We start from the raw sequence: 13637 nt of genomic DNA on the forward strand, positions 1-13637 counted from the left end.
GTACCTGACCTCAATGAAAAACTGCTTTCATTGAGAAAAGTAAGGCAGAAGGTGATATGGATGATTGACTCCTTCAGTGTGGCTGAGAGAGTGTTCGTTCCAGGATTTGGTCTGCTCTTGAGAACTTGTCTCGAAGAACTTCAGTCGGTGATTCCACCTGACTATGAAAACCTTATATTTCTCCTGAGGATGGAGAGCCTCAAGAAGTTAGTCAAGTCAAGAAGTTAGCTTTAACTTCCTTTTAGCTCAGTCCTTGTGTGCACTTCTCTACCTTTTAATGAAGACAACCTTCTAGTGGCCTCTGTCTTATATTGGAGGGACTGAAAGATTCAGGCACTGGCTGACTGCTCACAAGATTGCCCTTGGTTTGCAATCCATACTTTAGTTTGAGGTCACTGAGTTCTGAGTCAGAACCTGTCTTGAACCTGCCTATTCTTTTTCTCTTTAAACCATGTGTCCAGGCTGAGGCTTCATTATCCATTATGGATATCAAACAGGAGCTACCCTGATGATGAGACCCTTTAGAAGGACAGTTGACTCAATATCATCATCTGTTACAGTAGTCCATTAGTTTGTGTGGCAGTCAGGACGTACTTTAGCATGCGATGGTGAAAACACTGAATGTAAACTGAAGGCTGTCCTTGAGTACTCATGCAACTTTGGCCTCTCTGAGAAATACTTCCAAACTTCTGATCTGTAAAAAAAGTTTGATCCACGTCTTTGTTAACCACTTTGCCATTGCAGAGCCTTTAAACATTCTACAGGGTGGTCCTCCAGCTGTTCCTTTCCAAATATCTCCAGGACATTTCAGCAAATAATATGTTGAGGTTCAGAGGCTGGGAAAGAAAATATTGGGATAAAGCATAATGTGTATTTTTACAGATGGTTGGTTAAAGAAAAAAGGAAGTACTGGTATTTGGAAATTCTTTAATGAGTACACAGACAAAACATCTTAAGTCTATCAATCTCTCTTTCTGTCCTGGGATCTTAACAGGAAGGTTTGGAGATTCTGAGGTTCAGGTCAAGTGAGGGCTGTGTATGTTCTTTCCTTATGTCAGGGGTGATGATCACTTCTGCTTCTGGGGGACAAAAGATTCAAGTCTTTGCTGTGTAAATATCTGCTGTTGAATGTGCACATGACTAAGCACATCATGAAGAGTTACACAGTTACAGTCTTTTCAAAATAATATTTTTAGACTTCCTCATAAGCTGGAGAAAAGGGTTAACAGATATATGAAGTTTCAGGGAAATTGCTTCCGGGCATTTGTATATGTCATGCAGAGGTTATCTGTAATCTGGCAGCAAGATACGGTAGTCTTATTTGATATGTTAGTGTTTCAGGACAAGGAACTATTTGTAAGGATCCCAGGAATGATGCTGAGACCCAGCATCCACCAGTTTTTTGGGCACCAGATACTACTGAATTTTGGGGTCAATAATGATTAATACTTCTTATGAATATGAAAGAGATATACCTGTAGAGTGATGTGTTTGCTGCAGATTTCCTCCCCTCATTGAAAGGAATGAGATGCTGAGTCCTAAACTTGGTCATTCTTGCTTTCTTGAGATCTTAATGATGTATACATAGTTTTGTGGCCTGCTGGAGGAGAAGAGATAGAAATGGATGGAAAATTAAAGAACTGGGAATGGGAATGTAGGATTGTAAGGGAGCAGCTGAATTACCAAATCTGGTGAAGCCTACGAACATTCTTTGAACCTGCTGATTCACATTCTTTTCTCTTTGAGTTCTGTTGTATTGTAGGGTTGTCAATGAGTCCAGAAAGTACCAGAGAGGCACACAGTATTTCCATGAATTTAATCAGTAATGGTCACTTCCTTTCCAGGTTAAGGAGGTGCACCTGGGTGATATTTCAATACATTTTCCGTAATCCATTTAGGAAAAAAATTGGCTGTTATATGTTCTAAAACTGCAGAATATTGTTTTTCTTGGTATTTGGATTCCACCTTGCTGACAGTGTGGTAATTATAACCTTTAACACATGTAAATACCTGCCTAGTTTAGATTAAATTAAGCTATATGTCTGATTCAGATGACCAAAGATGTCAAATGTAAGTTGTTGCCACCTAGATTTCAAAACATTCCTGTTAACAGTAGATAAGACTCAACCAGGTTGCAAGAAGTTTTATTGCAGTCTTTTCTACCATTTGTCCTTCTAAGTTTCATGATAAAATAGCTAACGTACTTAATGAACATTTGCACTCACGGAAAGGGGTGGACTCCTTTCTTGAATGTAGTTATCAGTTAAAACATCTATTCAACTATTGCAGATGCAATAAACAGAATGTGCGTCATACCAGTTTTGAGCACCCTAGACACAGACACTGACAGTGGAATACAATGTGTCTTGTAGAATCAAATTTATACTATTAGTAAAGATTTGTTTCTTCTGTTCAATAAATTTCTGAGAATGTATAACAAGTGCAAATGTTCTGATCCTTTGAAGCTTTTCTTTTAAATTTTTTCTTGTGGTTGCCTTGTTTCAGCCTATGCATGATTAAAAAGAAAAAAGCCAAACAAATGTAATTTGATGAAATTACTTCTGCAAATAGAGGAAAGGGGAAATGCAGAAGAGGAAATAGCTCCTATATATAACTCAGATATTCATAATGTGTGTTTGTGAGTAATTTGCAGATAGACTGTGAAATGGTAAAGATACAGTAGCAATTTTTCCATCTCTTTTTTTTTTGGTGCAGATGCATGGAGGCCACACACCACTGCATCCCAATCTGTCCTTTTGTTCCTTGTCCCATACTGATCCATAGTGTGTTGCTAAGGGCAAGGATCCTCACACCTGTTGCGGTGTTTTAGTGGTATGGAGGGCCATCCCTAAAAATGGAAATTTAGCCTATTTAAATTATGTGTCATTTAGTTTAGGAAAAGTATTCATAACTGATTCAAACATATTTCTGTTATTTGAGTTTAAAAGCTTTTCTGTTTTTTCTCTTTGCCTCTACTTCTTCCTGGACTGCAGGTGGCAAACATTCCTTGGACTGCACACTAATATTAACAGAGGGAGACTCTGCCAAATCTTTAGCTGTCTCTGGCTTAGGTGTTATTGGTCGAGACAGATATGGGGTATTCCCACTCAGGGGTAAAATTCTCAATGTTCGGGAAGCTTCTCACAAGCAGGTAAGCAGTCTTGTCAGTTCCTTTACCTGACGGATGGATGTGTGCTGTTTATTTTTAATTTCTAGGCTACATCTTCATAATTTCATTTTTATTTTTTCAGGATAATTTGGGGGCCTGTATTATAAAGCCTGTGCTAAAATCGTGAGCTAGCAATATTAAGCCAAGTAGTACAGTATTGGGATGATTAAGTTCTTTTTTCCACAAATACAAGGAGATCTTATTCCTTATATTCTATACCTTATATTAACACTTTATATGACTACTTAAAAAAAAAAAAGATTTGATATTCTCATAATTGCCATGTAATTTCATTGCCTCTCAACATGAGGGAGCAGCAATGTTATCCACCATATTACTTCTGCTGCCCTCCACGCTTCATTTTTTTGGTAAGAGTTGGTGTGGCACATCCCCACAGTAAATGGAAAGAGAAGGCAGCTTTGTGAGATGACTTACGTTACATGCACCTTTCTCCCTGCCGTATGGACCCTAAGTACTGTGGCTGTGGAGGAGATAGGCAGGTGTAGACTTGAGAATTTATGTGTACAGTAGTATTTATAAGTGTGAGGACTGGAAGGGGTTTGGAGAGGAAGAGGTTATGAAGTTCAGGCAAGGGGTGTATTGAAAAGGGAGCTATGAAGCCCACCTGAAAAAGAATGGGATGTTTCTGAATTTCTGCTTTTACACTGACTGCAAAAATAACTTTTTTTATACAGATTATGGAAAATGCAGAAATCAACAACATTATCAAAATAGTTGGACTACAATACAAGAAAAGCTATGAGGATCCAGAATCTCTAAAAAGCTTGAGATATGGAAAAATTATGATCATGACCGATCAGGTTAGTCTGAAATTTGAATCCTGAAGTGTGTAAATATTGTTCTGATTTTAGAAAAATAAAACTGAAGTTGGGTCTAGGAATCCTACACCGGTCATCTCTGAAGCTTTGTTTGTTATTTTCTCCCAGAGAGGCTGAACTATCAAGGATCTTAAGACCAACGAGAGCTGTGGGCCAGGCTTGGCTTCCTTACGCAGAGATTCAGCTCTGTGTTGTCTGGGAGAACTGTTTAGCTTTCAGATAAAATATGCTGCAGGTAGAGCAACTTATGAGCTGCAACTGTGCTTGACATTACAGAGCTTATTAGCTCAGGGATAGCCATTCACAGGTGGCTATTTTATTCCCAGGTCCAGTTCAGAATCCAAATTAAGACTGCTTGTTCCCTTCAATGTTTTCTATCAGCAGACATTACTTTGGTGTATCCAGGCCAGTGAGTTCTGTTCGTCATGGCAATTTGACTTTTTCATACATACTATCACTCTCCTTTTAGTGTTGCGGGGATTTTTTAGTGGTTTTGTGGGATCTGACATTTTATGAGATTGCCTGATAGTTTCATGTTATTATTTAGGATCAGGATGGATCTCACATAAAAGGCTTGTTGATCAATTTTATTCATCACAATTGGCCATCACTGTTGAAACATGGTTTTCTTGAGGAATTCATCACTCCTATTGTAAAGGTATGGGTTTTGTTAATAAGATTTTATTTTATTATTTATAGTGCAACAGAAAAGTTGATTAGACATTTTTTGTTGTTTTTAAGGCAAGCAAAAACAAGCAAGAACTTTCATTCTATAGTATTCCTGAATTTGACGAGTGGAAGAAACATATGGAGAATCATAAAGCATGGAAGATAAAATATTACAAAGGTTTGTTTAAAAATAAATAAATAAGTTAACCTCATGGATCCAAAAACATATAATAAATGCGTGCTTTGCAGTTTTAATTGTAGCTGTTTTCATAATAGTACCTCTGTAGTGATTTTGAAATTATTCCCAGTAAAATACAAGGGGTAAAATGATAAAACTTAAGTTATGAATATGGTCTGTTTCTTTTTATTATACAGGTTTGGGAACCAGCACTGCTAAAGAAGCAAAAGAATATTTTGCTGACATGGAAAGACATCGGATCTTATTTCGGTATGCTGGTCCTGAAGATGATGCTGCCATTACACTGGTAAGAACTTATAAAAGTTTTCTTCTATGATACATTTTAGTTTCCATTGTTCACTGAAAATGGCACATCAGGAAGTCCTAACATGTTTTTGAATAACAGAAAAAAACACTATTGGAAGAGAAAAAGGGTTTTGGAAAACATTTCAAATTTCGGAGTAAGAGCTTTACCCACATTACAAAAGTAGCTCTATCTTTTGCTTAATAGCTTTGATAATTTTATGTCATATGGATATCAAGAAACACTACATTCAAACTTGCTTGAAGAGAGAGAGAACAGAGAAAAGGAGTATTCTGTGTAAGGCAATAGAGAGGTCCCCATCTACTTAGGGATCTGAATTTTGGCTCTGAGCAGGTAAGATCAGTGTGGTATCACATGTGTATGCACCATGTGTCTTACACATTTGAGGTTGGACTCTTTTAAATATCTGTGTCCATAAAATTACCTGTGTTTCACAGAGAGCTTGAGGAAGGACAAAAGATGGAGTGTCTGGAATGAAGCTGTTTTCTCAAGAAATATATCACCTTTTACATACTTCAATTTACTGTTTTGTATATACTGGAGAGAAAAGGGGTGGGAGAGAGAAAAATAAGGTACCCATATGCAGAAAAACAACTTTTTCCTTATAATTTACAGTGGATCCTGTAAAATGGTACATTTTCACTAATGTAAAGGCATAATAGGTATCTGTTCTGTTGAAGGAAAAAACAGATGCCTTGGAAGTGATTTGTTACCACTCATTTTATTTCTGCCCAAGATGCACTTAAATATAATCCATGAATGGTTTCCCATCCCAGAGAAGTGTACCCATCTAAATAGGAAGGGAATCTTCCTGTATGTTTGCATATCGTTTAAACCAATTGTTGAAGAGACTGAACTCCATGATTAAAATTCTGCACACTATTTCTGCAGAGACACTTCCATATACAGCACACTTACCTTTCAAGGACAATTTTGGAAGTTCTGTAAAGATTCTAGATACAAGATAATTTTGTTTGAGGGAGAATAGCAGGGTTCAGTTGCAATAAAAATCAAGCAGATTGGTGTCAGTATTGATGCCAAACTCAGTCCTACAGGCAAATTCTATTCCTGAGAATTCTTTTTCAGTGCCATTGTTTTTATGACCCTGCTTTTGTTTTCCACTGATTGCATCATGTGAACTATACCTAGTGCTGAGACATTCCGGAGGTTCTAATCTTTTTCTGCTTTCCATTCTACTGTTCTTCACCTTCAGCCTGCTCTTCAGAGACTAGATGAGAACTGTGCAGAATATTCCAGGACTGTATAAAGTTGGCCTGTAAGCAGTGAATAGTTTATATACAGGCTAGTCTTTATTAGCTTAAATGATATGTAAGGCCATGTGGCCTGTTAGGGCTGATTTTCACTGCTGTCTCAAAATGATATCCCATCAGTTCCAGATGAAACTAGTTGTCTGTGTTATACAAAGTAGAGATATTGACTGGAGCTGTTAAATAGAGAAGAGAAGCTTCAGCTACACTCCCATCTCCCCTGACAACTGTAATCCCAGCCCCAAATTCACCTGTGGGCTACTTATAGATGGTGTAAGATTGTAGACACCACTAGCCCTCCTGATAGCTATAATCTGAGAAAACAAAAATTATTTCACGTAGTAAATTTTTCAGCATTTTCAAGAACTCTCTTGCCAGTAAATGAATTCTTAGAATAGCAGTGGAGAAAGAAAAAAAACTTACTGTTCTATTCAAAGGCTTAGAAGAAAAGAAAAAGGTATGAAACTGGACATCTTTTACAAAAGCCTATTCCTAAGCCTTCAGAGAGCCTGACATTGTAAATTGTCAAGGTTTGTTCACAAAGGAAGTCAATTTGATGTAAAACAGTGATACTGCTTACTCCCTTTCTCAGAGAATAAATTTTGCTAAGGTTTACTATTTATCATGAAATATTTTGATCGCCAAGGAAGTGAAACTCCCCTTTGAGCTCTTTTGGAGTGCTCCAGTCAGAGTCCTTTAAAAAAGGTGGTACTGGAGACTGTCTTCTCATGCAGGAGAGTGATTGAACGGTAGGGCATGATGGTGGAGTCTGTATATGGTATTGCCAGAGGAAAAGGTAGTGCTTCAGCAACTTACAAAATTTTCCCAAGCTAGTTGAAATTTTGCTTAAAGCATGCATTCAGATTCTTTTATTTTTCCTTCACTTAGTCTCCTGGAGAAGAAACTCAGTTTGTCCTTACAACAGGACAAAGTGTTCCAGATCATCCCCTTGTCTTTTTGTAGTGATAAATGGTTGCTTTAAAGTGAAACCTTGTCATCGCAAAGACTAAGGCCCTCAGTCAGCTGGCATAAATTCTGGTTTTGCCTTTTTATAAAGTATCCATTTTGTCACATTGTCAATTTTCTGAGAAAATACTCAGGAACTATGTATTATTTGTATTCTGTGGCTGACGGAACAAGCGGGGCATGGAGAGGACAAGAGGAGTGGATTATCTTTTCTAATACTGTCAGTTAATTTTCCTGATGGCATCTGGTTTAAGTTCAATCTTAAAATTATTTGGGGAAAGATCCCAACAGTTTTAAAATTTTATATCAAAGAGCAACTCTGGTGTGAAGAAAGGAATAAGGCTTACAAATTTGCCTAATTACGTGCAGATTTTAGGAAGTAATATAAAATTAAATGCTGATCAGTGAGAAATCTGTCAACCTGAAAAACTTGTGCACCATGTCCAAAAGGTCATGTGTTCATATTGCTGTTTAGCCATAAATATTGGTTATATGGATTATCTTGTCCAAATAAATATTATTGAATATTTGATCAGATAGTGCAGTAGATTTAAAATTGTTACTGAAGTACAATATATTTAAACAAACATGTACATGCTAATAATTTAGTATACCTGGAATCTTTTCAGGCCTTCAGTAAGAAGAAAATTGATGACCGAAAAGAATGGCTCACAAACTTCATGGAGGACAGGCGACAGCGTCGGCTACATGGCCTTCCTGAGGTGAGTTGTAAATAATAGTAATAGATCTGGTGAATGGGTTTTAAAAATAATGTAATTTTTATATTGAATGAATAAAACATGTATTTTTTTCAGCAATTTTTATATGGTACAGCAACAAAGCATTTGACTTACAATGACTTCATTAACAAGGAGTTGATCCTTTTCTCAAATTCAGACAACGAGAGGTCTATTCCCTCCCTTGTTGACGGTAAGCTGATAATTCATTATGCTTTGTAAGAACATTTCTTTTTTATTGTTTTTTAAAGCTGTGAGTTGTATTCAAAGTCAGTGTATTCAGATAGAGAAGATAAGATCCTGTATATTTTTGCTTGTTATCATTCATATGCTAAGGAATTGACATGTTTCTTCTGTGAAGAAGTTTAAGCTGTTTCCTGGAAGCCTTTTTACTTGACCATACCTCTTCTCTGGACCATGCAAGTGCTTTGCTTCTAGTCAGACAGAGAAAGCAAGTGTTTAAGTGCTTATAATGATCAAAATTTAAATTGGCAGTTGAACACAGATGAAGATGAAAGTTTTTTCTCCATTCTGCTATAGGCAGTGTTTTAGCAGTCGCTGAATCTTACTGTAATCTTGCTAGGGTTCTGTCAGTCAGGTATGCTAGCTCTCCTCTTGCAGTAGCATGGGCATGAAAAGAAGCAGCTTACTACAGAATGTGCTTCATTTGTGAAACTGTCTGCAGACAGCATGAGAAGGAATCTCTGCCTATATTGTTTTCAGTATAAATATGCTTACTCAGATAGGGGAAAAAGGCCTTGAGGTTTCATAAGCAAAAAAAAAATAATTCTCTCCACTCCACAATACATTTTTTTTGTAGCAGAGGTGGTCTGCCTTCTTGACACTTTGTACAGGCCCATACCAGAAAAGCTCTTACAGCTGAGACCATCTTGTATTTTAGATGAGAGAGGGGATAGTTCACATGTGGGTAGGGATAATAGCTTCCTGGAGGGATGAATCCCCTGCTCTGCTGCAGAATGAGGCTGGGTTAGGTATGCAGATGCGTCTTGGGGGTAATCAAAGAATGTTAGTCTCAGTTCCACCTTCCCCAGACTCACTTTTTCCCATAGTTGGGTATTTCAATTAACTAGTAGTCCGTGTGCTAGCCCACCAGAGCTTATTGCTCTTGAGGAAGTCTGACTGCAGGAGCTGCATGTCTTGAGATTTCTGTTCTTTAAAACATCTTTTTCCCTAACCACTTTCTTGGAAATGGCAGAATGATTTGCTGGAACATAATGTAAACAAAGAATCAACTTGAAGTAGATAACTGTTCATTTCAATTGCAGTCCTCCCAAGCTTGTGTGTGCAGAAACGTAAGAAAATGAAAAGAGATGATTGTAATAGGCTTAACTACTATCAGTGTCACTGCCAGCTTTGACTGTATTTCTGTTGGGCATAGATCTGTGAACTGCTCAGAGAATAGTACTCCAGCAATGCTTTCGTGCTTCAGTATCATAAGGTGGTATATATCAGACTGGTCTGGTGGCAAATATCAGAAAAAATAAATGGAAGAACATTTTGGCGTATTTTCAGAGTTACCAGTTACCACTCTCTTATACATTGGTGATTTTTCTGTGTAAAGGAAATCCTCTAAGTCTGTTACTTTAGATAGATCTTTGTCAGGAAAATATGACAGAGGCCTGTTGTAAATAAAATTGGATGTTACATATTTAAATGAAACAAAGGTTGATTCAGTGTCTTTTTCTTAATCTTTGCTTTTTATTTGGCCGGGGTTAGTAATGATAACATGTGGCAATATTTCAGTGTATTTCAGAAGTACCTGTGAATTGCAACACTGAGTAGATCAATCAATATGTTTTGGTTATCACTGCTAGATAACATGCTGAAAAATTACATAATCCCTTCCACACAAATGATGTGCTTAAAATATGCATAAGCAATAAAAATAAATCAGAAATCAAAGAGACTGACTTCATTATTAAAACTTTAAAAGATCTAAAAGGTAGAAAAGTAACATAACATTTCTGTTGAATTTTACTGACGACTTGAGAATTTTACAGAAAAAGTTATATTTCAGAGTGTTTTAAAATACATGTAAGCTACAATTACAGTTGTCACTGCTGCTTTTTTGTTAATATGCTTACCAAAAAGATTTTGCTGAGTGTGCTGGAAACCAAATAACTCTTGCCTTGCAGAAGGTGTACATTTAGGATAAAGTTGCTATTTATCTAAATAATGTATTACATGATGCTTAATAATGCTTAGCTAAAAGGGTTAAGTTTCCATTTTTTCTGATAACTTTTTTCAGTGAGTTGATAATATATTAACTTTACTCTTTCAAAAGAACTGAGATATTAATTTGTTGTTTTGTTAATATTACAGCATGAGTTTGTTTCTGTATAATGCTTAAGTTTCTTTCAAGATATTAGAAACAAGAATAAGGCAAAACAGTTTATCACTTTAAAAAGTATGCTTGTGTATTTGTTGAAAATGTGATATTCTTCTTAATAGGTTTAAAACCAGGGCAGCGCAAAGTTTTGTTCACTTGCTTTAAGAGAAATGATAAACGTGAAGTAAAGGTTGCTCAGCTGGCTGGTTCTGTTGCTGAAATGTCAGCTTATCACCATGGAGAGGTGAGTATGAGAAATGGGAAAGCTGTGAGGTTTTTTACCTATGTGAAATATTAGGGAAATGTTGATTTTGTTCAAATTGCAAACCTATTGCCTATAAGTCCTACTAATCAGAAATGTATGGTCTTTTAATGAAAATGAACCAAGCAGTATATAGTTTAATATGGCAGCATATTTCCGTTCTTTCCTAGTCTTTGGGCACAGTAGTGTGCCAAATAGTTTGTGGCCTGTGGAGAAATGATAGATGACTAATTACCTAGTAAGCTTGTACTGGATCCTTAATTATAGGAACTATGTGCTACACCAAATTTTTGTCTTGAACAAGAAAGATAGTCTCTTAATGTAGGAGGATGTGATTCTGTTCTTTGAAAACCTGATACAGTGTTGAAACAAAAATTATTTCTTTCTCCTTTTTTTGTACATATTTATCTGGAATATTAGTAAGAGTTGCCATATTAACAATTTCTCTCACTCTCTCTCTTCAAAAAATAATGAGTATTGGTTTGTGCAGGAGAATGTAAGTGCAATCAGTATATGCTTCTTCCATTCCTCCAGAGAAGTTCTTTAAAAGAATTTGAAAAAATCATGGGTTTTCATAAGCATAGGGATTCATAAGGACACTTAAGTCAGGGAAGCAGGATGGCCATGAAAGAGGAATCATTATGTTTTACCAGCAGGTTTTGTAATAGTCTTACATCATTCCTTTCCCAGGGAGACTACTTTTTTGAAACTGGAGTCAGGTTAGTCACACAGTTCTTAGGCATTAAGAATATATTTTATTGGCTGAGTAGGAACGAGTATCTGTCCTTACATTTAGTATTAATTAATATATATTTTCTTGCAGCAAGCATTAATGATGACTATTGTCAACTTGGCTCAGAACTTTGTTGGAAGTAACAATGTTAATCTGCTACAACCTATTGGTCAGTTTGGTACCAGGCTTCATGGTGGCAAGGATGCTGCCAGCCCTCGCTATATCTTCACCATGTTAAGGTAAACACAGATCTAAAGCTAAAAACATGCTTTTAAAAGCCATGTTATCAAACTAATCTTATCACAACACTACAGATTGCAGAGAGTAAGTGTGTGTTCCTTTCTCTAAATTCTAGTATGTTGTCTAGTGCATTTTTGTAAGTTGTAAGCATTATTTTTCTTATTTCCTAATTTCAGTGTAATATTTAGCCTAAAATTCCTTCTAGTTTCTTCTTTTCCTCTAATTATAGGCTTCAATATTAGTTTTTATTCCCTTTTTCATGCATGTACTTTCTGTACCAAACTAGGTTTGTACATTCTCCTTTTCACATCAGGTGCTGGAAATCATATTCACTCAGGACAATATCCTAGATGGGCAAAAGGAGCCACCAGTAAAACCTCTGTAGTGTTTTTAGAGGCCGCAGGGCCTACAATTAAGCAATGAAGCATTGCAACTATTTGCATGTTGTGTTGCTTTGTTACGGGGTGACCTACTATCACTTGGAACTCTATGAATTCAGGAATACTTCACAGAATGGCATTTGTATAGATATTAAATGTTATCAATTATTGGAATATCATATACATGTATGGTTACAAAGGAAACAGACATCATAGATTTGTTATGAACTGATTATTCCACTGAGAAGAATTTCCCTTTCTCATGAGGTATGTACACTGTATTTTCAGCTTCTGAATGGTGAAGTAAAAGGAAGAAAAGAAAAAATACACAAGTAGATTATATCTGGACCCACTGACCTTTAAAGCATTATGCACTTTACTTACTACACCCCAATTTAAATAGTTTTCTTTTCTTTTTCAAAGCCCTTTAGCAAGGCTGCTTTTTCCATCAGTGGATGACAACTTGCTTAAGTTCCTTTATGATGACAACCAACGTGTAGAGCCTGAATGGTATATTCCCATCATTCCTATGGTTTTAGTAAATGGAGCTGAGGGAATTGGTACTGGATGGGCTTGCAAACTTCCAAACTATGATACCAGAGAGATCGTGAACAACGTCAGACGAATGCTGGATGGCTTAGATCCCCACCCTATGGTAAAAATATTAGTGTATACTGCTGTTTTATGTGTTTGCTAAACAGGCCTGATTTTCTACTTAGAAAATTTATTGCTATGACTGTAGAAATCTTTGACTATTGAAACATCTGAGTTGGATTGTCCCAGTAATTTTAGATAGGAGCCTTACTTGACTGTTGGGGTGAGGCTAGAGAAGTTAATACTGTTGATCACCTTGAGGCTAAAATATCACAACTTGTAATCTTCTAATTATTTCAGAGGATTTTTTTCTTCAATTTGCTGACTGTAAGTCTTCACTATCACAAGTCTTATGGAGTTGCTATGACATATGGCAGTAGAACAAAAAGCTACGTCACTCTTTCCTTTTTGAGGGACTACTGTTTTTCTTTGACTAAACTTGACACTTCCTCTGTCTTGTGTGAACAGTACTCTCTTTTATGTTTCTGTAAATATAGGAGAAGATGAGATGTTGATATTATTTAAGAAAATCAGCAGTTGCTGACCTGTATCTAGTTTCTATTCCTTTATTTAGAATTTTACAAGAAGCTCTTGGAAGTGTTGCATACTTGAAAAAATTTTAAACAATAAGAATACCCAGGCAAACCCAGACTCTTTCTGTAATAAACAGTTGAAATTTTACAACTGGTGGATTTTGCTACTTCGTTGTGTTTAACCATGTCACAGAAGCAGAAACATCTTTTGTTCTCCACTCAGATAGCAGGTCTTTGCCTTTGAGAGTGCAGTGTCAATTTTCATGGCATAGTGAATTTCCTCTTGCTAATTCTTGGGATGTTAATTAGAATTTTTTTATTAATGCAATCTGTTGCCCTTCCTTTAGGACTCCTAGACAGTCTGTGTAGTCTCACAGTCAATTCAAGCTTGCAC

The 13637-nt window shown here is 36.4% G+C and overlaps 1 protein-coding gene across 3 annotated transcripts in view; it reads left to right on the plus strand.

Moving 5' to 3' along the window:
- Positions 1-13637, plus strand: part of TOP2B (DNA topoisomerase II beta) — a 76946-nt gene that overhangs the window by 48277 nt on the left and 15032 nt on the right. For all 3 annotated transcript variants that reach the window (XM_067291496.1, XM_067291494.1, XM_067291495.1), the window contains exons 12-21: positions 2994-3151; positions 3865-3990; positions 4556-4666; positions 4750-4855; positions 5053-5162; positions 8044-8136; positions 8230-8344; positions 10624-10745; positions 11587-11735; positions 12540-12771. In XM_067291496.1, coding sequence (XP_067147597.1) covers positions 2994-3151; positions 3865-3990; positions 4556-4666; positions 4750-4855; positions 5053-5162; positions 8044-8136; positions 8230-8344; positions 10624-10745; positions 11587-11735; positions 12540-12771 — 1322 coding nt within the window. The remainder of the gene's footprint in view (positions 1-2993; positions 3152-3864; positions 3991-4555; positions 4667-4749; positions 4856-5052; positions 5163-8043; positions 8137-8229; positions 8345-10623; positions 10746-11586; positions 11736-12539; positions 12772-13637) is intronic.

The sequence above is a fragment of the Apteryx mantelli genome, chromosome 2, assembly GCF_036417845.1.
Source record: "Apteryx mantelli isolate bAptMan1 chromosome 2, bAptMan1.hap1, whole genome shotgun sequence".
NCBI lineage: Eukaryota > Metazoa > Chordata > Aves > Apterygiformes > Apterygidae > Apteryx > Apteryx mantelli.